This window comes from Scyliorhinus torazame, unplaced genomic scaffold (assembly GCF_047496885.1).
Source record: "Scyliorhinus torazame isolate Kashiwa2021f unplaced genomic scaffold, sScyTor2.1 scaffold_372, whole genome shotgun sequence".
Taxonomy (NCBI): Eukaryota; Metazoa; Chordata; class Chondrichthyes; order Carcharhiniformes; family Scyliorhinidae; genus Scyliorhinus; species Scyliorhinus torazame.
Window position 1 is genome coordinate 119,184 of NW_027308099.1, and position 26,759 is coordinate 145,942.

General features: G+C 50.2%; 1 protein-coding gene across 1 annotated transcript in view; it reads left to right on the forward strand.

Moving 5' to 3' along the window:
- LOC140406216 (rhomboid-related protein 3-like) overlaps positions 1-26,759 on the forward strand; it is a gene marked incomplete at its 3' end in the record, with an annotated part of 90,117 nt that overhangs the window by 20,279 nt on the left and 43,079 nt on the right. The window contains exon 2 of the mRNA XM_072494357.1: positions 6,253-6,276. Within this exon, the coding sequence (XP_072350458.1) occupies positions 6,253-6,276 (24 nt within the window). The remainder of the gene's footprint in view (positions 1-6,252; positions 6,277-26,759) is intronic.

Below are 26,759 nucleotides of genomic sequence, written 5' to 3' on the forward strand. Positions count from 1 at the left end.
TCCACCGTGATACCCTCTGCTCCACCGTGCTGCCCTCTGCTCCACCGTGCTACCCTCTGCTCCACCGTGATACCCTCTGCTCCACCGTGCTACCCTCTGCTCCACCGTGCTACCCTCTGCTCCACCGTGCTGCCCTCTGCTCCACCGTGCCGCCCTCTGCTCCACCGTGCTGCCCTCTGCTCCACCGTGCTGCCCTCTGCTCCACCGTGCTACCCTCTGCTCCACCGTGCTGCCCTCTGCTCCACCGTGCTGCCCTGTGCTCCACCGCGCCGCCCTCTGCTCCACCGTGCCGCCCTCTGCTCCACCGTGCCGCCCTCTGCTCCACCGTGCTGCCCTCTGCTCCACCGTGCCGCCCTCTGCTCCACCGTGCTGCCCTCTGCTCCACCGTGCCGCCCTCTGCTCCACCGTGCTGCCCTCTGCTCCACCGTGCCGCCCTCTGCTCCACCGTGCTGCCCTCTGCTCCACCGTGCTGCCCTCTGCTCCACCGTGCCGCCCTCTGCTCCACCGTGCCGCCCTCTGCTCCACCGTGCCGCCCTCTGCTCCACCGTGCTACCCTCTGCTCCACCGTGCCGCCCTCTGCTCCACCGTGCTGCCCTCTGCTCCACCGCGCCGCCCTCTGCTCCACCGTGATACCCTCTGCTCCACCGTGCTGCCCTCTGCTCCACCGTGCCGCCCTCTGCTCCACCGTGCCACCCTCTGCTCCACCGTGATACCCTCTGCTCCACCGTGCCGCCCTCTGCTCCACCGTGCTGCCCTCTGCTCCACCGTGCTACCCTCTGCTCCACCGTGCTGCCCTCTGCTCCACCGTGCTACCCTCTGCTCCACCGTGCTGCCCTCTGCTCCACCGTGCCGCCCTCTGCTCCACCGTGCTGCCCTCTGCTCCACCGTGCTACCCTCTGCTCCACCGTGCTACCCTCTGCTCCACCGTGCTACCCTCTGCTCCACCGTGCTACCCTCTGCTCCACCGTGCTGCCCTCTGCTCCACCGTGATACCCTCTGCTCCACCGTGCTGCCCTCTGCTCCACCGTGCTACCCTCTGCTCCACCGTGCTGCCCTGTGCTCCACCGCGCCGCCCTCTGCTCCACCGTGCCGCCCTCTGCTCCACCGTGCCGCCCTCTGCTCCACCGTGCTGCCCTCTGCTCCACCGTGCTGCCCTCTGCTCCACCGTGCTGCCCTCTGCTCCACCGTGCCGCCCTCTGCTCCACCGTGCCGCCCTCTGCTCCACCGTGCAGCCCTCTGCTCCACCGTGCCGCCCTCTGCTCCACCGTGCAGCCCTCTGCTCCACCGTGCCGCCCTCTGCTCCACCGTGCTGCCCTCTGCTCCACCGTGCCGCCCTCTGCTCCACCGTGCCGCCCTCTGCTCCACCGTGCCGCCCTCTGCTCCACCGTGCCGCCCTCTGCTCCACCGTGCTACCCTCTGCTCCACCGTGCCGCCCTCTGCTCCACCGTGCTGCCCTCTGCTCCACCGCGCCGCCCTCTGCTCCACCGTGATACCCTCTGCTCCACCGTGCTGCCCTCTGCTCCACCGTGCCGCCCTCTGCTCCACCGTGCTGCCCTCTGCTCCACCGTGCCGCCCTCTGCTCCACCGTGCTGCCCTCTACTCCACCGTGCCACCCTCTGCTCCACCGTGATACCCTCTGCTCCACCGTGCCGCCCTCTGCTCCACCGTGCTGCCCTCTGCTCCACCGTGCTACCCTCTGCTCCACCGTGCTGCCCTCTGCTCCACCGTGCTACCCTCTGCTCCACCGTGCTGCCCTCTGCTCCACCGTGCCGCCCTCTGCTCCACCGTGCTGCCCTCTGCTCCACCGTGCCGCCCTCTGCTCCACCGTGCCGCCCTCTGCTCCACCGTGCTGCCCTCTGCTCCACCGTGCAGCCCTCTGCTCCACCGTGCCGCCCTCTGCTCCACCGTGCCGCCCTCTGCTCCACCGTGCTACCCTCTGCTCCACCGTGCTACCCTCTGCTCCACCGTGCCGCCCTCTGCTCCACCGTGCCGCCCTCTGCTCCACCGTGATACCCTCTGCTCCACCGTGCTACCCTCTGCTCCACCGTGCTACCCTCTGCTCCACCGTGCCGCCCTCTGCTCCACCGTGCCACCCTCTGCTCCACCGTGCTGCCCTCTGCTCCACCGTGCTGCCCTCTGCTCCACCGTGCTACCCTCTGCTCCACCGTGCTACCCTGCGAACAAACAAACATAGTGTCGGAAAAGTGGGTGAGGGGGAAAATTAAGTGCTGTCATGTTTTGTGATGTGTTAGTGTCTCCAGCTTTAGGTAATGTGACAGAGTTGGTGTAATGATTCTGTGGACAGCATTGCAACAAAGGAATGGGAATAAATTCACCCTTATTGTTTTGGTGACACAGTGGTTAGCACTGCTGCCTCACAGCAGGTACCCGGATTCAATTCCGGCCTCGGGTGACTGTCTGTGTGGAGTCTGCACATTCTCCCCGTTCTCTCTGCGTGGGTTTCCTCCAGGTGCTCCGGTTTCCTCCCACAGTCCAAACGTGTGCAGGATAGGTGGATTGGCCAATGATAAATTGCCTATCAGTGTACAAAAGGTTAGGTGGGGTTGCAGAGGTTTGGGGATAGGTGGGCCTAGGTAGGATGTTCTTTCAGAGGGACGGTGCAGACTCAATGGGCCGAATGGCCTCCTTCTGCACTGTATGTTCTATGTTCTAGGTGACAAGTCTCAGAATAGATGCCCCCTCTGGTCAAATAGCTAGCCACCATTCAGAATCAAGGCTCATATGCGGAGAGTGCCCACTGGGGGGGAGGCAGGCTGAGGGATGCCTATGGCGCAGTTCGCCCTCCCCAACCCCAGCATCTCCACTGCAAGAGAACAAAATAATCATCAGCAATATTTTGGTTAATCACATTGTGCATTCCACACAGTAAATGTTATCACACAACATGTGATGCCCTGACCTTCACATTTGGGACATGAGACATTGCTGTTGTATTATCAGCTCAGTGAGGAGAAAACTAACTTACCCTGAGATCTTTTAATATATCTGTCTTCCACCTGATTTCAGGCCTATGAAATTGCTCCACAGGATAGCCTAATCGTTTTTACAGCACCAAAAGAGGCCCATCGTGGCCATACTGGCCATCAAGCACCTACTTACGCAAATGTGGGGGCTGGTTTAGCTCAGTGGGCTGGGCAGCTGGTTCGTAATGCAGCACAAGATCAGCAGAGTGGGTTCAATTCCTGTATCGGCTGAGGCTATTCGTGAATGCTCTGCCTTCTTAACCTTGCCCCTCGCCTGAGGTGTGGTGATCCTCGGGTTAAATCACCACCAGTCAGCTCCCCCCCCCTCCCCTCAATGGGGGAAGCTGGGACTGTGCTGGGACTTTACCTTATCTTACTCGAATCCCGGTTTCCAGCACTTGTCCGCAATGATGTGTGTTACAGGCAGCACGGTAGCATTGTGGATAGCACAATTGCTTCACAGCTCCAGGGTCCCAGGTTCGATTCCGGCTTGGGTCACTGTCTGTGCGGAGTCTATACATCCTCCCCGTGTCTGCGTGGGTTTCCTCCGGGTGCTCCGGTTTCCTCCCACAATCCAAAGATGTGCAGGTTAGGTGGATTGGCCATGATAAATTGCCCTTAGTGTCCCAAATTGCCCATAGTGTTGGCTGGGGTTACTGGGTTATGGGGATAGGGTGGAGGCGTTGTCCTTGGGTAGGGTGCTCTTTCCATGAGCCGGTGCAGACTCGATGGGCCGAATGGCCTCCTTCTGCACTGTAAATTCTATGAGTCTATGAGTGTGGAAGCTTTCTCATTTAATATCCCTACTCTGACTCATGCTGACCTTTGCTTTCACTGGGGACGTTTGCGACTGACGATGACCAATGATTATTGGCCTGTTCAACCCATATTGTCTACACAGCATAGTCTGGCCCCATCCTTAGTTGATATCTGCCTGTGTGTCGCTCTGAGCAAGGCTGATGGGCCGTTTCGACCTCTCCGTCCTGAGCTTGGGAACCCTGAAGCCAGTTGTCGGCCACATTCCCCCACCCAAGCTGAGACTGACTACTTCAGCTTCAAGAAGGAATGCACAAATTTGCATTTATAAAGCACCTGTCACAACCGTAAGCATTTTACAATCTACTGGCATCACTGCTGTGATACTGCGGCCAATTTGTGCACAGCAAGCTCCCACAAATAACAATGAGAGAGATTACCAGATAGAACTTAGAACATACAGTGCAGAAGGAGGCCATTCAGCCCATCGAGTCTGCACCGACCCACTTAAACCCTCACTTTCACCCTATCCCCGTAACCCAATAACCCCTCCTAACCTTTTTGGTCACTAAGGGTAATTTATCATGGCCAATCCACCTAACCTGCACGTCTTTGGACTGTGGGAGGAAACCGGAGCACCCGGAGGAAACCCACGCACACACGGGGAGAACGTGCAGACTCTGCAGAGACTGTGACCCAGCGGGGAATCGAACCTGGGACCCTGGCACTGTGAAGCCACAGTGCTATCCGCTTGTGCTACCGTGCTGCCCAGATAGTCTGTGTTTAATGATATTCCTCAAAGGGTAAATATTGATCAGGGCATCAGGCAGAATGCCCTGTTCTTCAAAATCACACCCATTTGAAATTGCAGGCCAAGGCCTCAACTTAATACATTAAAGGCAACAACACCTTTGCCAGTGCAGAGCACCCTTCGTGAAGTATCAGCCTGGATCACATTCTTAAATCTCCTGAGTGGGACTCAAATCCACACCCTTCTGATTCAAAGGCAAGCGTGCTGCTCTGTGAATCACAGCTGATATCCCTGAGTACAGCCGAGCATTCATACCCTGACTGCTAGTTTATTGGAATCTTTTTAACAATAGCGAAGTGGAGGTTTTGGATAACCAGAAGTGGAAGTTTTGGATATTGATCTTGATTGAACAGCAAGGAACTCTGATGCAGCTCAGAAGCTGGAGTGAGTGTCACCACCTGCAGCTTAATGGGTCTGAAAGGGACTGAGACAGAGAACATGAGACATCTGAAATCCATTTTCTTTCATTATTGAGAATGCCGCAGATGGGTCTGATTTGCTGATGACGGAGCAATGACTACTGTCGATGAGAGGCTGAGATAGATCTTCAGGGACATGGGGATAGGCGAGGATTTCTGCTGTTTCGATGGGGAATGTGGTGCTACTGACCAGATTAATAACCTCGTGGCCTCAGGCTGGTTATTAAAGAGGTGGAGGAGGCGTGGGCGGCATGGTGGCAGAGTGGTTAGCACTGCTGCCTCACAGCACCAGGGACCCAGGTTCAATTCCGGCCTCGGGTGGCTGTCTGTGTGGAGTTTGCACTTTCCCCCGTGTCTGTGTGGGTTTCCTCCGGGTGCTCTGGTTTCCTCCCACACTCCAAAGATGTGCAGGTTAGGTGGATTGGCCACGCTAAATTGCCCCTGGGTGTCCAACAGTTGAGTTAGGTGGAGTTACGGGGATAGTGCAGGGGATTGGGAGTAGGTGGGGTGGTCTTTCAGTGCAGACGCGATGAGCCGAATAGCCTACTTGTGCAGTGTAGGGATTCTAAGAGTCATTAAGGCTACTGGAAGCATTTAGATCAATGAAACTTTCATCAGTGTGAGCTCTCTGGCGGATTCAACCAACTGAGGTAGGTCAGGAGGGGCTCATATTCCAAAGGATTCTCACCTGCAGGGCCATGTTTCACTTGTGAGGCACATGGTAAAAAGTGACCAGCTATTTAACCACAGAGGCATCACAACTGAGACTATTTATCTCACTCTAGTCTGATTTGCACAACAGGGGATGGACCTCATTGAGTCCAAGTGTAAACAGGAGGATGCAGTTTGAAAATGAGAAAGTGGAAAATGAATAAAATGGGACATGGCTTGGATGACTTATAAAGTTAGAGATGCGGTATAAATGTACGTTGTTGTTGGCCAGTATTAAGGGGGCAAGGTGTCCAGAGCACTAATACCAGGTAGTTCAGGTAGAAAATTTATGTAACCACCTAAGAAGGTTGATGTGATTATAGTTGCCCAAACTAACAGTAAGTTAAACATTGTCAATCTGTTTTACCATATCAATTCCATCTTCTTTAAATCAGCACATTGCTACAGAATGTATTTGCATTAGATATATCAGCGTATGTCATATACGAGCTAGACCAGTATGTGTGATCTATATTAGGTAAAGCAGTATGCATTATATATACTGCTGTGTGCTGAGTCTTATTCTGCTTTTCCTTTCCATCCACATGTACATCGCTGCTTCCTTCTATAGAACTGGAAAGCTTTCTTTGACCAGGTAAGTGTACATTTAAACAAGACTGCAAATGTTTTCTGTTTGAGTTTTTGACCAGTTACTGAATTTGTCCAATCAGTAATTATAGGGAGACATTTCTGGAAAACTAACTCCAAAAATCAAACACTGGTTTAAAAGTTATAAAAAATATCTGTTTTAGCATTTCTGTATTACATTTGTAAATAAACTGGGATAGATTTCTCTAGACTGTGTCATAGCCTTTGTTGGGTTCCCCTTAATTCAAGGATGGTGCCTAATCAGAGTCAGAAGAACATATGAACTAGGAGCAGGAGTCGGCCATCTGGCCCCTCGAGCCTGCTCCGCCATTCAATGAGATCATGGCTGATCTTTTGTGGACTCAGCTCCACTTTCCCGGCCGAACACCATAACCCATAATCCCTTTATTCTTCAAAAAACTATCTAACTTTATCTTTAAAACATTTAATGAAGGAGCCTCTACTGCTTCTCTGGGCAAGGAATTCCATAGATTCACAACCCTTTGGGTAAAGAAGTTTCTCCTAAGCTCAGTCCTAAATCTACTTCCCCTTATTTTGAGGCTATGCTCCCTAGTTCTGCTTTCACCCGCCAGTGGAAACAACCTGCCCACATCTATCCTATCTATTCCCTTCATAATTATATATGTTTCTATAAGATCCCCCCCGCATCCTTCTAAATTCCAACGAGTACAGTCCCAGTCTACTCAACCTCTCCTCGTAATCCAACCCCTTCAGCTCTGGGATTAACCTAGTGAATCTCCTCTGCACACCCTCCAGTGCCAGTACGTCCTTTCTCAGGTAAGGAAGCCAAAACTGAACACAATACTCCAGGTGTGACCTCACTAACACCTTATACAATTGCAGCATAACCTCCCTAGTCTTAAACTCCATCCCTCTAGCAATGTGGGACAAAACTCCATTTGCCTTCTTAATCACCTGTTGCACCTGTAAACCAACTTTTTGCGACTCATGCACTAACACACCCAGGTCTCTCTGCATAGCAGCATGTTTTAATATTTTATCATTTAAATAATAATCCCTTTTGCTGTTATTCCTACCAAAATGAATAATCTCACATTTGTCAACATTATATTCCATCTGCCAGACCCTAGCCCATTCATTTAACCTCTCCAAATCCCTCTGCAGACCCAGTATTCTCTGCACTTTTTGCTTTACCACTCATCTTAGTGTCGTCTGCAAACTTGGACACATTGCACTTGGTCCCCAACTCCAAATCATCTATGTAAATTGTGAACAATTGTGGGACCAACACTGATCCCTGATGGACACCACTAGCTACTGATTGCCAACCAGAGAAACACCCATTAATCCCCACTCTTTGCTTTCTATTAATTAACCAATCCTCTATCCATGCTACTACTTTCCCCTTAATGCCATGCATCTTTATCTTATGCAGCAACCTTTTGTGCGGCACCTTGTCAAAAGCTTTCTGGAAATCCAGATACACCACATCCATTGGCTCCCCGTTATCTACCGCATTGGTAATGTCCTCAAAAAATTCCACTAAATTAGTTAGGCACGACCTGCCCTTTATGAACCCATGCTGCGTCTGCCCAATGGGACAATTTCCATCCAGATGCCTCGCTATTTCTTCCTTGATGATAGATTCCAGCATCTTCCCTACTACCAAAATTAAGCTAACTGGCCTATAATTACCTGCTTTCTGTTTTTTTTAAACAGTGGTGTCACGTTTGCTAATTTCCAATCCGCCGGGACCACCCCTGAGTCTAGTGAATTTTGGTAAATTTTCACTTGTGCATTTGCAATTTCCCTAGCCATCTCTTTTAGCACTCTGGGATGCATTCCATCAGGGCCAGGAAACTTGTCTACCTTTAGCTTGCCCATCACTACCTCCTTAGTGATAACAACATCTCAAGGTCCTCACCTGTCATAGCCTCATTTCCATCAGTCACTGGCATGTTAGTTGTGTCTTCCACTGTGAAGACCCACCCAAAAAACCTGTTCAGTTCCTCAGCCATTTCCTCATCTTCCATTATTAAATCTCCCTTCTCATCCTCTAAAGGACCAATATTTACCTTAGCCACTCTCTTTTGTTTTATATATTTGTAGAAACTTTTACTATCTGTTTTTATATTCTGAGCAAGTTTACTCTCATAATTTATCTTACTCTTCTTTATAGCTTTTTTAGTAGCTTCCTGTTGCCCCCTAAACATTTCCCAGTCCTCTCGTGTCCCACTAATCTTTGCCACTTTGTATGCTTTTTCCTTCAATTTGATACTCTCCCTTATTTCCTTAGATATCCATGGTCGATTTTCCCTCTTTCTACCGTCTTTCCTTTTTGTTGGTATAAACCTTTGCTGAGCACTGTGGAAAATCACTTGGAAGGTTCTCCACTGTTCCTCAACTGTTTCACCATAAAGCCTTTGCTCCCAGTCTACCTTAGCTAGCTCTTCTCTCATCCCATTGTAATCTCCTTTGTTTAAGCACAAAACACAAGGGTTTGATTTTACCTTCCTATCCTCTATCTGTATTTTAAATTCCACCATATTGTGATCACTCCTTCCGAGAGGATCTCGAACTATGAGATCATTAATCAATCCTGTCTCATTACACAGGACCAAATCTAGGACCGCTTGTTCCCTCGTAGGTTCCAGTACATACTGTTCTCAGAAACTATCGCGGATACATTCTATAAACTCCTCCTCAAGGCTGTCTTGACTGACCTGGTTAAACCAATCGACATGTAGATTAAAATCTCCCATGATAACTGCTGTACCATTTCTACATGTATCAGTTATTTATTTGTTTATTGCCTGCCCCACCATAATGTTACTATTTGGTGGCCTATAGACTACTCCTATCAGTGACTTTTTCGCCTTACTATTCCTGATTTCCACCCAAATGGATTCAACCTTATCCTCCATAGCACCGATGTCATCCCTTACTATTGCCCGGATGTCATCCTTAAATAACAGAGCTACACCACCTCCCTTACCATCCACTCTGTCCTTCCGAATAGTTTGATACCCTTGGATATTTAACTCCCAGTCGTGACCATCCTTTAACCATGTTTCAGTAATAGCCACTAAATCATAGTCATTCACGATGATTTGCGCCATCAACTCATTTACCTTATTCCGAATACTACGAGCATTCAGGTAAAGTACACTTATGTTGGCTTTTATACCTCTGTTTTGAATCTTAATACCTTGATCAGTAACCTCTCCTAAGTTATTTTTCCTCTTAACTTTTCTCCTAATTTTCCTTGTCGTTGAACCCATATCTTCATGTAACAACCTGCCGCGTCGCTTTCCATTAATGTTTTTACTTCCCGTTTTGTTCCTTTTAGTATTACTGGGCCTATTCACTGAGCTCCCCTCAGTCACTGTACCTTGTACTGTCGCCCTTTTTGATTTTTGACTATAGCTTCTCTGCCTTGCACTTTCTCCCTTCCTGCCTACGGAATCTGAGCCTGCGGTGTGACCACCTCTCTATACGTGCTATCCATGACGATCTCCGACTCGCGGATGCTCCACAGTGTCTCCAGCCGCCGCTCCAGTTCTGCAACTCGAGCTTCCAGGAGCTGTAACTGGAGACATTTCCTGCACTCATGCTGACCCTGGGGACTGGAACTGTTCCCAGCCTGCCACATGGAGCAAGAGGAGCAACCACGCCTTGGAGCTGTGCTGCCATGGTTTATTCCTTTAAATGAAACTTTTGAAATTAAAGTTTAGAAAGATGTTTTTGTGTCGGATTATATCCAATCTGCTGTATACTATTTAACTAGCTTTATCCCTGAGTATTTATCTTGCTTAATCTGACAACAAATTAAATAGATATTTAATTGAAATTTAAAAAGTTATTTAAATCAACTTAAAAATAGTAATTTAAATCAACCCAAAATAGTTATTTAAGTGAGATTAACAAATTAAAAATAGTAATTCAAATCAACTTAAAAATAGTAATTTAAATCAAGTTCAAACTCATAACTCCACAAATATTCAAATTTAGCCCAGTCTGCCTTTCAGCCAATCAGGTCACAGTCTCCTGTGACGTCACTTTATTGGGTTTTTTTCAATTTGAAATAAACAAACAGACAAGCAGCTGTCCTACCCGTAGCGCAGTGTTCCGCGCAGTGTTCCGCGCAGTGTCCTGCGCAGGTCCGCTCCTCTCTGCTCCCGGAAGGTCAGGTGTTTCTGATGGCACAGTGGTTAGCACTGTTGCTTCACAGCGCCAGGGTCCCGGGTTTGAATCCTGGCTTGGGTCACTGTCTGTGTGGTCCCCCCTCAGCCTTATCTGCTGTAAGGAAAACAACCCCAGCCTAACCAACCTCTCTTCAAGACTGAAACGCTCCCAGGTAACATGGTAGTGAATCTCCTCTGCACCTTCTCTAGTGCAATCACTTCCTTCCCATAGCGTGGAGACCAGAACTGCGCACAGTACACTAGCTGTGACCTAACGAGCGCCAGTTTACACACCTCCTTCATAACCTCCGGGCTTTTATATCCTATGCCTCAGCTAATAAAGGCAAGTATCCCATGTGCCTTGTTAACCACCTTATCTAGCTGTCCTGCTACCTTCAGGGATCTATGGACATGCACCCCGAGGTCCTTTTTGTCCTCTGTACTTCCTAGCGCCCTATTGTTCATTGTGCATTCCCTGGTCTTGTTGGTCCTCCCAAAATACATCACCTCTCACTTTTCAGGGTTAAATTCCATTTGCCACTGTCCTGCCCATCTGACCAGCCCGTGTAAATCTCCTTGTAATCAAAGGCTTTCCTCCTCCCTGTTTACCACTTCACCAATTTTCGTGCTCAGAGCATACCAGAGTCTCCCCTTCGGCATGTATGGGAGGTGGAATATTTGGCCGACCAGGTTTGGGTTGATATGAGTTTTGTTTTGGCAACATTGAAGAACAGGTCGAGTTCCTCGTATGACGGGATTGTGCGTGATTTGGAAATCTGAGTGCAGTGTGGGTAACTGCAGGGCAGTCCCATTCACAAACTGCAGCTCATGTATGTCTGTTTTGGTCAGGTGAGATGAATGACAGGCCAGTTAAACCATTTCTGGTGATGTTGGTCAGGGCAGCGGGAGACACTTTGAAACAATACGATAGGATGGGTAATGTGCCACTCAGCTGGCAGATGGCACTGCATTCAAAAGATAGTTCCTCTGACACTGCAGCATTCCCTCAGTGCTGCGCTGATAGGCCAAGTGACTAAATCTCAGTGATGCACGATCAATTACGATGAGACGAGAGTAGAGAGTAATCGAGGCTTCATTACGCAGAGATGTGTGGCCTCCTACAGCAGCTGCTGAAATGGCTGCTGTTCGGAGAGCACACACATTTATACTCCACCTCCTGGGCGGAGCCAGCATGCAGGGATCTACCCCCGTACCTGTAGTACAGGGGCCTTACCGTAATACCTATATATACAATATAATACAACAGTGGTGACTACCACACTCAGCCTGCAGTCTGACTTGAACTGATCACTTTCTGAAGAGATATTTGCCCCACTAAACCGTGGTTAATACTTGTTGCTTTCTTGTTTAATTATTTAGGTTTATTAATATACATGCAAATATATTGTCTAATACATTTTTAATTAATTCTGGATGGCAGGAAGGGCTGAGCATGGGTTTTGTGCAGCAAATAGATGAGTGAGGAGGCTGTAAAATAGTACCGTCACCATCCTTCCAAAAACACAGCCCGCGGTTCAACTGTTAATCTCACTCACATCAGCTTCTTTTCCGGCTGCCATTTGTTTCAAACATTTTCTTCTGGGTTTTTTTCTGGAGGAGAAGCATCTTTCTGCTCAGTTCCATTCTAATTTATTTATCTACAGTAAATGGTATGACTCATGATGTGTAAACAGTAAAGTGAGTTCCTGTTACCCATGCAGTAATTTCCATTTCTTTCTTTTAATATAAATTTAGTGTACCCAATTCATTTTTTCCAATTAAGGGGCAATTTAGCACGGCCAATCCACCTCGCCTGCACATCTTTGGGTTGTGGGGGCGAAACCCACGCAAACATGGGGAGAATGCGCAAACTCCACACAGGGACCCAGAGCTGGGATCGAACCTGGGACCTCGGCGCCGTGAGGCAACAGGGCTAACCCACTGCGCCACCGTGCTTCCCGGTAATTTCCATTTCTTGGCATTTCGGAGCCTCTGTGTTCCTTCTTCCAATCTGGACATTCACGGGGGCCCCAGGTTAAGGCCAGGTTACATAGTCAGTTAGAACCTGGAATCTGACAGAGTAAAAAGAAAAGATTTGCATTTTTATATGGAGCCTTTCCTGACCTCTCAATACAACAAATGAAGTGCTTTTGCAACTTACAGGAAATGTATTAGCTGATAGATTTAGATTTATTGTCACCTGTACCGAGGTACAGTGGAAAGTATTGTCCTGCATACAGTATAGTTCCATACATGAAAAACATAGGACGTACGATAAATATACAATGCAAATACATAGACATAGACATCGGGTGAAGCATACGGAGTATAGTGTTACAACAGTAGAGAAGGTGTGTGGAGAGATCAGTTCAGTCCATAGGAGTGTCATTCAGGAGTCTGGTACCAATGGGGAAGAAGCTGTGTTTGAACCTGTTAGTGCGTGTTCTGAGGTTTCTGTATCTCCTGCCCAATGGGAGAGGTTGGAAGAGTGAATAACCCAGATGGGAAGGGTTTTTGATTATACTGCCCGATTTCCCAAGGCATCGGGAGGTGTCGACGGCGTCAATGGATGGGAGGTGGGTTTGTGTGATGGACTGGGCAGTGTTCCCGACTCTCTGTAGTGATGTACACAGTAAGCTCCCACAAATATAAGATCAATAATGACGGGGTGGGGGGGTTTGGTTGAGGGGTAAATATCAACCAGGACAAGAGTAGGTCTTCATTTCTGAATCCCAGTGAAGCACAGCTCAATCTTTAACCTTTTGAGAATGGATAATTCAGGCACTATGCCTGAGGATATGGAGGAAGGGACAATGGAATAAGAAGAGGCAGCAGAGAGAATCCAGAATGAATTGGACAGAATTAGGGAAGCCGAGAAGTTGAGTTGATTTGAGATTTGGAGGCACCGCAGCGTGACCACTGGTGGGAGGATGCAATAACAGTAGTAATAATAATGTGATCTGTTTACACAGAAAGTTGATTGATTGATATTTATTGTCACGTGTACCGAAGTGCAGTGAAAAGTATTTTTCTGCGGCCAAGGGAACGTACACAGTACGTACATAGTAGACAAAAGAATAATCAACAGAGTACATCGACAAATAGTGATTGGTTACAGTGCGGAACAAGGCCAAACAAAAGCAGCATAGGGCGTCGTGAATAGTGTTCTTACAGGGAAAAGATCGGTCCGATGGGGGGAGTCGTTGAGGAGTCTAGTAGCTGTCAGGAAGAAGCTGTTCCTATGTCTGGATGTTGTATGGGTCGTCAGACTCTTGACTGAGTCATTGGATGTATTTGAGGCAGCAAGGTAGCACAGTGGTTAGCACTGTTCTTTCACAGCGCCAGGGTCCTGGGTTCGATTCCCAGCTTGGGTCACTGTCTGTGCGGAGTCTGCACGTTCTCCCCGTGTCTGCATGGGTTTCCTCCGGGTGCTCCAGTTTCCTCCCACAAGTTCTGAAAGACATGCTGTGAGGTGAATTGGACATTCTGAATTCTCCCTCCGTGTACCCGAACAGGCGTCGGAGTGTGGCGACTAGGGGCTTTGCAAAGTAACTTCATTGCAGTGTTACTGTAAGCCTGCTTGTGACAATAATAAAGATTACTAAATTCCTGAACTAGGTAGTCGACGGTTGTAAAAACGGTCAGGAAGTGGAGTTGGGGTCAGGATTATATCAGCCACATTCTTATTGAATGGCTGCGCAAACAAGAGGGTTGAATGGAGTACTCCTGCTCCTGTTTCTTATGTTTTTACATTGAAGAAAATAAAACAACCACAATCTGCTTCATGTTGCTGTGATATTCCTCTTGTGTGCTGCTTACAACAGCGTCCTGCAGTCAACCAGGAATTCGTGGAGACTGTTGGACAATTCTGGGGATCAGGAACCCCAGGATCAAGTATTGACCTTGTCCGTATGCCTCACCTTACATCTCACTTAAGGACCTGTGAACAAAAAATACTCGAATAAGAGCTTCCTGTTCCCAGCATCTAGCGTAGATTATTTTGGGGTTCAAGATTTCTCTTGGCTTTAGCTTTGTGTTTTCAATATAAAAAAGCAGACAGTAAAATGGATTAATTAAATCACGGTCTCTCACACCGGGTGCAATTCTACAATGTGGAACTTGTTACATGGAAGAAACGAGAGAAACTGTGGTTCTCCTCGGAGCAGCGAAGGTGAGAGTTAATAAAGAGAAACTGTCCGCAGAGTCAGCAACCAGAGAGACACAGGTTTAATCTGATTGGTAGGGTGGAAACACAGAAACAATTTCATAGAATCATAGAATTTACAGTGCAGAAGGAGGCCATTCGGCCCATCGAGTCTGCACCGGCTCCTGGAAAGAGCACCCTATCCAAGGTCAACACCTCCACCCTATCCCCATAACCCAGTAACCCCACCCAACACTAAGTGCCATTTTGGACACTAAGGGCAATTAATCATGGCCAATCCACCTAACCTGCACATCTTTGGACTGTGGGAGGAAACCGGAGCACCCGGAGGAAACCCACACACACAGGGGGAGGATGTGCAGACTCCGCACAGACAGTGACCCAAGCCGGAATCGAACCTGGGACCCTGGAGCTGTGAAGCAATTGTGCTATCCACATTGCTACCGTGCTGCCCTTTTTTTTTTGCGTGGGTTTCCGCTGGGTGCTCCGGTTTCCTCCCACAGTCCAAAGATGTGCAGGTTAGGTGGATGGGCCATGCTAAATTGCCCCTTAGTGTCTAAAGGTTAGTGGGGTTACTGGGTTACGGGGATAGAGTGGAGGTGTGGGCTTCAGTACACTGCTCTTTCAAGGGCCGGTGTAGGCTCGATGGGCTGAGTGGCCTCCTTATGCACTGTACATTCTATGAATTTATTTAGAACAACAAAAAGAACAAAGAAAAGTACAGAACAGGAACAGGCCCTTCGGCCCTCCAAGCCTGTGCCGACCATGCTGCCCGTCTAAACTAACAAAACAGTGTGTTGTTGTGATCTGGAAGGTGCTGCTCGATGAGGCTTTGGAAGTAGATTCATTTTGTAAGGGCCACGAAGAATCCAGCACGAGTTTTAAGGATACAAAGTAATAACGTTTATTTACTATAATAATATATACATAACAGTAGCAGTAACTTCCCTTGCTACCTTCTCCTTCCTGCTGGTTCCTGAACTGGCCAGCTTATTTATACTAGGAGTTTCTCCGCCCCCCTCATTGGGGAAGTTCATACTCCCATAGGATTGTGGGATAGTCATTAGTCCCCAGCCAATCGTAAGTAGGCAGGTTATAACATCCCTCCCCCCCAAAGTCCAAGGAATCCACCGAAGACCCTGGCGAAGGAGGGCGTCGGACTCGTTTTGCCGCCGGCCGGACACCATTTGCACGCGGCGCTGGATCAGGCGGCGTATAACGAGACGGAGACCGGCGCTTCCATGATGAACGGCGTAACGGTTGTACATCCACGGCCCGTGGACCCGAGGATTCCCCCTCTGATGCATCCTGTGTCTCCATCTCGGAGTCAGAGTCTGCTGCCTCCGTCATGTCAGCGTCTCTATCTCCATTCGGTCTCGTAACGACCTGCGCAGGCTTCGAGTGAGGCACCAGTGGAAGATTTTGAGGACGACCTTCCCTTGTCTCTGGTCTTTGCGGCTGTTGAAATGAGCTCCGGGGGCGGGGAATCTTTTGAGGGGATGATCTTCTGGACCGGACGTGGTCTACGTGTTTTCGCTGGAGACGACCCTGGGCTTGCACTTGGTAAGATTACACCAGGAACCCATTGGGCACCACCAGCAAAATTCCGCACGAATACTGGGTCACCGGGCGCAAACTGCCGAATCGGACGATGCCGAGACAATCCCTGTCCCTGCCGTTCTTGTGTGCGGCGTACTTTTGTGCCAATGTCTGGGAAGACCATACTAAGGTGGGTGCGAAGTCTCCGGCCCATTAGGAGTTCTGCTGGGAGCTACCCCAGTCACTGTATGGGGGGTGGTCCTGTACGTAAACAAAAAGCGAGCCAGTCTCGTGTCCATTGATCCGGAAGACTGCTTCTTTAGGCCTCTTTTGAATGTTTGCACTGCACGCTCTGCCAACCCATTTGAAGCCGGGTGGTAAGGGGCAGTGCGGATATGGCGGATGCCGTTCATCTTTGTAAACCTAGCAAACTCCTCACTCGTGAATGGAGTGCCATTATCCGTGACCAGCACCTCGGGGAGGCCATGCGTACTAAATGATAAACGCATCTTTTCAATTGTTGCGCAGGACGTTGTCCCCTGCATCTTATGCACCTCCAGACATTTGGACTGGGCGTCAATTAGTAGAAGGAACATGGATCCCTGAAAAGGGCCTGCGAAATCTGCATGTAAGCGTGCCCAAGGCCGCCCTGGCCATTCCCAGTGATGTAGGGGCGCGGCCGGCGGAAGCTTCTGATGCCCCTGGCAAATGGAGCAGTTTTGGGCCACCTTCTCAATGTCGGTGTCGAGGCCTGGCCACCAGACATAACTCCGGGCCAACATTTTCATCTTGGTCACGCCCGGATGCCCATTGTGCAAGTCTGATAATATCAGCTCCTGGCCTTTTTCCGGGAAAATCACACGCGTCCCCCACAAGAGGATGCCGTCTTCCACGCTGAACTCTGACAGCTTGGAGGAAAATGCCCGCAACTCGCCTGGGAGCTGTCTATGCTGCCCACCATACAGGACTATGTGCCGAACCTTTGACAAGACTGGCTCCGTCTGGGTCCACTCACGGATCTGTGATGCCGTGACAGGCAAGGTGTCCATAAAATTTAGGGTTGCAACCACCTCACCGGTCGTGGGTGTCGACATGGGGCCGGTCGATAAAGGCAATCGGCTCAGTGCGTCGGCATTTGCTATCTGCGTTCCTGGTTTGTGCTCCAGAGAATACTCGTATGCAGCAAGCAACAAAGCCCAGCGCTGGATCCGTGCAGAAGCAATGGGCGGTATTGGCTTATCCTCTCTGAAAAGTCCCAGCAGGGGCTTATGATCAGTCACGATAGTGAAATGGCGGCCGTACACATACTGGTGGAAGGGTTTCACCGCGAAAACCACTGCCAGGCCCTCCTTCTCGATCTGCGCGTGCTTTTTCTCCGCTGCAGTCAATGTGCGGGAGGCGAAAGCTATCGGTCGCTCGGCCCCGTTCTCCATCTTGTGGGACAGGACGGCCCCAGTACCATACGGGGATGCATCACATGTGACGAGCAAAGGCTTTCCCGGATCATAGTGGGTTAGTAACCCAGACGACGACAATTGTTGTTTTACCCGCCGGAAAGCGGTTTCTTGCGGCTGACCCCAAACCCAGGTGTGATTTTTCTTTAGCAGCAGGTGTAAGGGGGCCAGCGTAGTTGCCAGATTGGGGAGGAACTTCCCGTAATAGTTTACGAGACCGAGAAAAGAACGAAGATGCGAAGTGTCAGTCGGGGTGGGGGCATGTTGAATTGCACGCACCTTCTCTGCGACAGGGTGCAGACCCTCGCGGTCCACCCGATAACCTAGGTAGACTACTTCTTTTGCCTGAAATACGCACTTTGTGTGACGTAAACGGACTCCAGCCTCCGAAAGGCGTCTAAGGACAGCCTCCAGATTTTCCAAATGCTCTTGCTCCGACGTCCCTGTAATCAACACGTCATCTAGGTAGACAGCCACACGTGGTAAACCTCTCAAAATGCCCTCCATAACACGTTGAAAAATTGCGCAGGCAGAGGATACTCCAAAGGGCAACCGTGTATATTCATACAGGCCCCGGTGTGTGGTAATGGTTACATGTGGTCGGGAGGCAGGGTCCAGCTCCAACTGCAGGTAGGCGTGACTCATATCTAATTTTGTGAATGAGAGTCCACCTGCAAGTTTCGCATAGAGATCCTCTATGCGAGGCATTGGATATCGGTCGAGTCGGGAAACTGTATTCACTGTAAGTTTATAGTCGCCACACAAGCGAACTGTGGCATCTGGCTTCATTACTGGTACAATTGGTGCTGCCCAGTCAGCAAAACGGACGGGCCTGATAATACCCAAACTCTCCAAACGAGTGAGCTCCCCTTCTACCTTCTCGAGCAAAGCGTAAGGCACTGGGCGCGCCCGGAAATAGCGCAGCGTGGCTCCTGGTTCAACTTGGATACGGGCTACGGCCCCTTTTATTTTCCCCAAACCAGACTGGAATACCTCTGGGTATCGTCCTAGCACCTCAGTCAACCCTCCAGAAACTGTTTGGAGGATGTGCTGCCATTGCAACCGCAAATGGCGCAACCAGTCCCGACCCAACAGGCTGGGCCCATGGCCACGCACTACGATAAGTGGGAAACGCCCCTCCTGGCGTCCATAGACAACAGGGGTCATTGTAGTTCCTGCAATGTCCAGTGGTTCCCCCGTGTAGGTGGCCAACCTGGCCTGTGAGTCGGTTAATGTAAGGGTCTGTATACCCTGCTTGATGCGGTCGAATGTCCTCTGGGCGATCACGGAGACCGCTGCGTCAGTATCCAACTCCATCTCCAGCGGGTGGCCATTGACCCGTACTGTCACCTTAATGGGGGCCACACGGGGAGCTGCCACACAATGCAGCTGCAGGCAGTCGTCCTCCGTCTCCACGTCCTCAGGAGTGGTCGCCGCAGGTTCATCCACATGGAAGGTACGGCCTCTGGGCTGGTCCCAGTTACGGCCCCTGGGCTAGTCCCAGTTTCGGTCGGAACGACGGCGCCTCTGGCGTCCCCAAGACCGCCGTCCGCGATGGGGTCGGCGCCTACAAGTCTGACACGGACATGGCTCCTCATCCATTGGCTCTGGAGAAGGCTCCCTTCGGGGAGGAATGTCCGATGGCCACTGGCGTCGGTCCGGTCGTTGCCTCGCCCAAGGGACCGCAGGAGTGCGGGGGGACGTTTTTGGGCGGAAAGGGTTGCGCCCCAAGGCATGCACTTCCATTCCCTGTAGCTCCTGTACTCCTCGCTCTGCGCTCTCTCGGGACAAGACTATTTGTATTGCCTGTTGAAAAGTCAATGTTGGCTCCGCTAACAACTTTCTCTGGGTTGCTGCATTGTTAATACCGCAAACCAAACGGTCGCGTAACATTTCTGACAAGGTCTCACCATAGTCACAGTATTCCGCAATCCCGCGTAGCCTGGATAAAAAAATCGGCAAGGGATTCTCCAGGGGTCCTCTCAGCGGTATTAAACCGGTAACGCTGGACTATCGTGGACGGGGTTGGGTTAAAGTGTTTCCCCACTATATTCACAAGTTCGTCAAACGTTTTGGTGTCCGGCGCAGCTGGGTACGTAAGGCTCCTAATCACCCCAAACGTATGCGGCCCGCAGGCGGTGAGCAATATGACCACCTGGCGCTCGTTTTCGGTGATATTGTTTGCCCGGAAATAGTAACGCATCCGTTGTGTGTACTGGTTCCAGCTTTCCAGCGCAGCATCAAAAACATCCGTACAGAGGCATGGTACAATAGAAAACAACTTCCAACCTGTATCCAACAAAAATCCAGGGAGGTGGCTTCAGCAGTGTAGACAGCTATTCACTTTAACCCTCATCGCCAGTTTTGTAAGGGCCACGAAGAATCCAGCACGAGTTTTAAGGATACAAAGTAATAACGTTTATTTACTATAATAATATATACATAACAGTAGCAGTAACTTCCCTTGCTACCTTCTCCTTCCTGCTGGTTCCTGAACTGGCCAGCTTTATTTATACTAGGCGTTTCTCTGCCCCCCTCATTGGGGAAGTTCATACTCCCATAGGATTGTGGGATAGTCATTAGTTCCTAGCCAATCGTAAGTAGGCAGGTTATAACAATTCAATAACAACTTTCAAAAGGAAACTGGACACATTTTTATTTAATTTTTCATTAGTGGGGATTAGTGAGAGCTGGAACAAGATGGATAATCATGGCTCAAGAGTGTTACAGCTAGACAGAGCCGTGAGGCAAATCGACCAGGCTGACTTTATTTCAGTACAGAGTAGATTTTGTTCCCCCACTTGACTCTTGGTCAATTTGCTAAGTCAGAAAACCAAAGAAAGGAACTTGTACTTACACAAACTCAGAATGTCCCCAAGTGCATTGCAAAGTTTGAAGTCATTTAAGAGCTGTTGGAAGGTAGGAAATAGAATTCCCTTCTCCAGAGAGTAGTAAAGCCTGGGTCATTGAATTGACTTCAGGCAGAGTTCATCAGATTTCTGATACACTGGGGAGTCGAGAGTTGTGGGGGCAGTGCAGGAAATTGGGTTTTGAGATCTCGATCAGCTCAGCCATGATTCTACCGAATGGTGAAGTGGAATCGAAGGGCTGAATGGCGTGCGTCTGCTCCCAAGTCCTATGTTCCAATTTGTGCACAGCAAGATTTCACAATCAACAATGTGATCATCTGCTTGAGGGATAAATATTGGCCAGGATAAAGGAAGGTTTCCCCTGCCCTTCTTTTAAATGGTGCCTTGGGATCTTTCTGTGCCCATCTGAGAGAACTGACAGGACTCTGTATTGCACGGTTCTGGTCTATGAAACGACCCTCATCATTATAGCCATATTATTGTGATCACCGGTGTGATGAACGGTTACTGCCTTATTATCATGTAAGGTGATGTCCCCTTTAAGACCGGGCTTGGAACCCTGGGGACTCCGCCTCTGGCTCCGCCCATCTGTGAGCCATATATAAAGGGCTGCCTCATGGGCTGTGCAGCAGTCAGCACATGCTTCAGCTCTAGCATAGTTCTTAGTCTAATAAAGCCTTCTTTACCATTTACACTCTAAGCGTCGTTATTTTTTTTAAAAAATATTTTATTGAAAATTTTTGGTCAACCATCACAGTACATTGTGTATCCTTTACACAATAATATAACAGTATAAATAACAATGACCTGTTTTATAAACAAAGAATAAATAATATATAACAAAAACTAAAACTAAAACTAAATGGCAACTGCCTTGTCTCAGATAAACACTCTCCAAAAATGTGATTTAACAGTCCAATATACAATTATTTATAGCAACGACCTATACATATTATACATATATATTAACAACCCTGAGAGTCCTTCTGGTTCCTCCCCCGCACCCCCCTGGGCTGCTGCTGCCTTCTTCTTTTCCATTCCCTCTATCTTTCTGTGAGGTATTCGACGAACGGTTGCCACCGCCTGGTGAACCCTTGAGCCGATCCCCTTAGGACGAACTTAATCCGTTCCAGCTTTATAAACCCTGCCATGTCATTTATCCAGGTCTCCACCCCCAGGGGCTTGGCTTCCTTCCACATCAACAGTATCCTGCGCCGGGCTACTAGGGACGCAAAGGCCAAAACATCGGCCTCTCTCGCCTCCTGTACTCCCGGCTCTTGTGCAACCCCAAATATAGCCAACCCCCAGCTTGGTTCGACCTGGACCCCCACTACTTTTGAAAGCACCTTTGTCACCCCCACCCAAAACCCCTGTAGTGCCGGACATGACCAGAACATGTGGGTGTGATTCGCTGGGCTTCTCGAGCATCTTGCACACCTATCCTCTACCCCAAAAAATTTACTGAGCCGTGCTCCAGTCATATGCGCCCTGTGTAACACCTTAAATTGAATCAGGCTTAGCCTGGCACACGAGGACAATGAGTTTACCCTACTTAGGGCATCCGCCCACAGCCCCTCCTCAATCTCCTCCCCCAGCTCTTCTTCCCATTTCCCTTTCAGCTCATCTACCATAATCTCCCCCTCGTCCCTCATTTCCCTATATATATCTGACACCTTACCGTCCCCCACCCATGTATTTGAGATCACTCTGTCCTGCACCTCATGCGTCGCGAGCTGCGGGAATTCCCTCACCTGTTGCCTCGCAAAAGCCCTCAGTTGCATATACCGGAATGCATTCCCTTGGGGCAACCCATATTTCTCGGTCAGCACTCCCAGACTTGCGAACTTCCCATCCACAAACAGATCTTTCAGTTGCATTACTCCTGCTCTTTGCCAGATTCCAAATCCCCCATCCATTCTCCCCGGGGCAAACCTATGGTTATTTCTTATCGGGGACCCCACCAAGGCTCCAGTCTTTCCCCTATGCCGTCTCCACTGTCCCCAAATTTTCAAAGTCGCCACCACCACCGGGCTTGTGGTGTATTTCTTCGGTGAGAACGGCAATGGGGCCGTCACCATAGCTTGTAGGCTAGTCCCCCTACAGGACGCCCTCTCCAATCTCTTCCACGCCGCTCCCTCCTCTTCTCCCATCCACTTACTCACCATTGAGATATTGGCGGCCCAGTAGTACTCACTTAGGCTCGGTAGTGCCAGCCCCCCCCTATCCCTACTACGCTGTAAGAATCCCTTCCTCACTCTCGGGGTCTTCCCGGCCCACACAAAACTCATGATACTCTTTTCGATCCTTTTGAAAAAAGCCTTCGTGATCACTACCGGGAGGCACTGAAACACAAAGAGGAATCTCGGGAGGACTACCATTTTAACCGCCTGCACCCTCCCTGCCAGTGACAGGGATACCATGTCCCATCTCTTGAAGTCCTCCTCCATTTGTTCCACCAATCGCGTTAAATTTAACCTATGCAATGTACCCCAATTCTTGGCTATCTGGATCCCCAAGTAACGAAAGTCCCTTGTTACCTTCCTCAGCGGAAAGTCCTCTATTTCTCTGCTCTGCTCCCCTGGATGCACCACAAACAACTCACTTTTCCCCATGTTCAGTTTATATCCTGAGAATTCTCCAAACTCCCGAAGTGTCCGCATTATCTCTGGCATCCCCTCCGCCGGGTCCGCTACATATAACAACAAATCATCCGCATACAGAGATACCCGGTGTTCTTCTCCTCCTCTAAGTACTCCCCTCCACTTCTTGGAACCCCTCAATGCTATTGCCAGGGGCTCAATCGCCAGTGCAAACAATAATGGGGACAGAGGGCATCCCTGCCTTGTCCCTCTGTGGAGCCGAAAGTATGCAGATCCCCGTCCATTCGTGACCACACTCGCCACTGGGGCCCTATACAACAGCTGCACCCATCCAACATACTCATCTCCAAAACCAAATCTCCTCAGCACCTCCCACAGATAATCCCACTCCACTCTATCAAATGCTTTCTCGGCATCCATCGCCACCACTATCTCCACTTCCCCCTCTGGTGGGGGCATCATCATTACCCCTAGCAGCCTCCGTATATTCGTATTCAGCTGTCTCGCCTTCACAAACCCAGTTTGGTCCTCATGGACCACCCTCGGGACACAATCCTCTATCCTCATTGCCATTACCTTGGCCAGAATCTTAGCGTCTACATTTAGGAGGGAAATAGGTCTATAGGACCCGCTTTGCAGCGGGTCCTTTTCCTTCTTTAGGAGAAGCGATATCGTTGCCTCAGACATGGTCGGGGGCAGCTGTCCCCTTTCCTTTGCCTCATTAAAGGTCCTCATCAGTAGCGGGGCGAGCAAGTCCACATATTTCCTGTAAAATTCAACTGGGAATCCATCCGGTCCCGGAGCCTTCCCTGCCTGCATGCTCCTAATTCCTTTCACTACTTCCTCTATTTCAATCTGTGCTCCCAGTCCCACCCTTTCCTGCTCCTTCACCTTGGGAAATTCCAGCCGGTCCAGAAAGCCCATCATTCTCTCCCTCCCATCCGGGGGTTGAGTTTCATATAATTTTTTATAAAATGCCTTGAACACTCCATTCACTTTCTCCGCTCCCCGCTCCATCTCTCCTTCCTCATCCCTCACTCCCCCTATTTCCCTCGCTGCTCCCCTTTTCCTCAATTGGTGAGCCAGCAACCTGCTCGCCTTCTCCCCATATTCGTACTGTACACCCTGTGCCTTCCTCCACTGTGCCTCTGCAGTACCCGTTGTCAGCAAGTCAAATTCTACGTGTAGCCTTTGCCTTTCCCTGTGCAGTCCCTCCTCCGGTGCCTCCGCATATTGCCTGTCCACCCTCAGAGGTTCTTGCAGCAACCGCTCCCGTTCCCTACTCTCCTGCTTTCCTTTATGTGCCCTTATTGATATCAGCTCCCCTCTAACCACTGCCTTCAGCGTCTCCCAGACCACTCCCACCTGGACCTCCCCATTATCATTGAGTTCCAAGTACTTTTCAATGCACCCCCTCACCCTTAGACACACCCCCTCATCTGCCATTAGTCCCATGTCCATTCTCCAGGGTGGGCGCCCTTCTGTTTCCTCCCCTATCTCGTAGTCCACCCAATGTGGAGCGTGATCCGAAATGGCTATAGCCGTATACTCCGTTCCCCTCACCTTCGGGATCAACGCCCTTCCCAAAACAAAAAAGTCTATTCGCGAATAGACTTTGTGGACATAGGAGAAAAACGAAAACTCCTTACTCCTAGGTCTGCTAAATCTCCACGGGTCTACTCCTCCCATCTGCTCCATAAAATCTTTAAGCACCTTGGCTGCTGCCGGCCTCCTACCAGTCCTGGACATCGACCTGTCCAGCCCTGGTTCCAACACCGTATTGAAATCTCCCCCCATTACCAACTTTCCCACCTCTAGATCCGGGATGCGTCCTAGCATACGCCTCATAAAATTGGCATCATCCCAGTTCGGGGCATATACGTTTACCAAAACCACCGTCTCCCCCTGTAGTTTGCCACTCACCATCACGTATCTGCCCCCGCTATCCGCCACTATAGTCTTTGCCTCAAACATTACCCGCTTCCCCACTAATATAGCCACCCCCCTGTTTTTCGCATCTAGCCCCGAATGGAACACCTGCCCCACCCAACCTTTGCGTAGTCTCACCTGGTCTATCAGTTTCAAGTGCGTTTCCTGTAACATAACCATGTCTGCCTTAAGTTTCTTAAGGTGTGCGAGTACCCGTGCCCTCTTTATCGGCCCGTTCAGCCCTCTCACGTTCCACGTGATCAGCCGGGTTGGGGGGCTTTTTACCCCCCCCCCCCTTGTCGATTAGCCATCCCCTTTTTCCAGCTCCTCACCCGGTTCCCACGCAGCTGTGTCCCCCCCAGGCGGTGCCCCCCCGCCCATCCCACCCCATGCCAGCTCCCCCCTCTCCCCAGCAGCAGCAGCCCAATAATTCCCCCCTCCCACCCCCCCCCCGCGCTAGATCCCCCACTAGCGTAGTTACACCCCCCATGTTGCTCCCAGAAGTCAGCAAACTCTGGCCGACCTCGGCTTCCCCCCGTGACCTCGGCTCGCACCGTACGACGCCCCCTCCTTCCTGCTTCCCTATTCCCGCCATGATTATCATAGCGCGGGAACTGAGCCCGTGCTTCCCCCTTGGCCCCGCCCCCAATGGCCAACGCCCCATCTCCTCCACCTCCTTTCCTCCCCCCACCACCTCCTGTGGAAGAGAGAAAAGTTACCACATCGCAGGATTAATAACATAAAACTCCTCTTTCCCCCCTTTTTACCCCCCTCTTCGCCCCCCATACTCGCCCCACCACTTTGTTTCAAACGTTCTTTTTTTTTTAATAACCCGCTCATTCCAATTTTTCTTCCACGATAAAAGTCCACGCTTCATCCGCCGTCTCAAAGTAGTGGTGCCTCCCTTGATATGTGACCCACAGTCTTGCCGGTTGCAGCATTCCGAATGTTATCTTCTTTTTGTGAAGCACCGCCTTGGCCCGATTAAAGCTCGCCCTCCTTCTCGCCACCTCCGCAATCCAGTTTTGGTATATGCGGATCACCGCGTTCTCCCACTTACTGCTCCGAGTTTTCTTTGCCCATCTAAGGACCATCTCTTTGTCCTTAAAACGGAGGAATCTCACCACTATGGCTCTAGGAATTTCTCCTGCTCTCGGTCCTCGCGCCATCACTCGGTATGCTCCCTCCACCTCCAGCGGACCCGCCGGGGCCTCCGCTCCCATTAACGAGTGCAGCATCGTGCTCACATATGCCCCGACGTCCGCTCCCTCCGCACCTTCAGGAAGACCAAGAATCCTTATGTTGTTCCTCCTCGCGTTGTTCTCCAGCGCCTCCAGCCTTTCCACACATCGTTTATGGTGTGCCTCGTGCATCTCCGTCTTCACCACCAGGCCCTGTATGTCGTCCTCATTCTCGGCTGCCTTTGCCTTCACGACCCGAAGCTCCCGCTCCTGGGTCTTTTGCTCCTCCTTTAGCCCTTCGATCGCCTGTAATATCGGGGCCAACAGCTCCTTCTTCATTTCCTTTTTGAGTTCTTCCACGCAGCGTTTCAAAAACTCGTGTTGTTCAGGGCCCCATATTAAACTGCCACCTTCCGACGCCATCTTGGTTTTTGCTTGCCTTCCTTGCCGCTGCTCTAAAGGATCCACCGCAATCAGGCCACCTTCCTCTCCTTTTTTCATCCGTATCCAGGGGGGATTCCCTTCTGGTTCACCGCACAGTACTTTTAGCCGTTAAAATTGCCGTTGGGGCTCTTCTTAAGAGCCC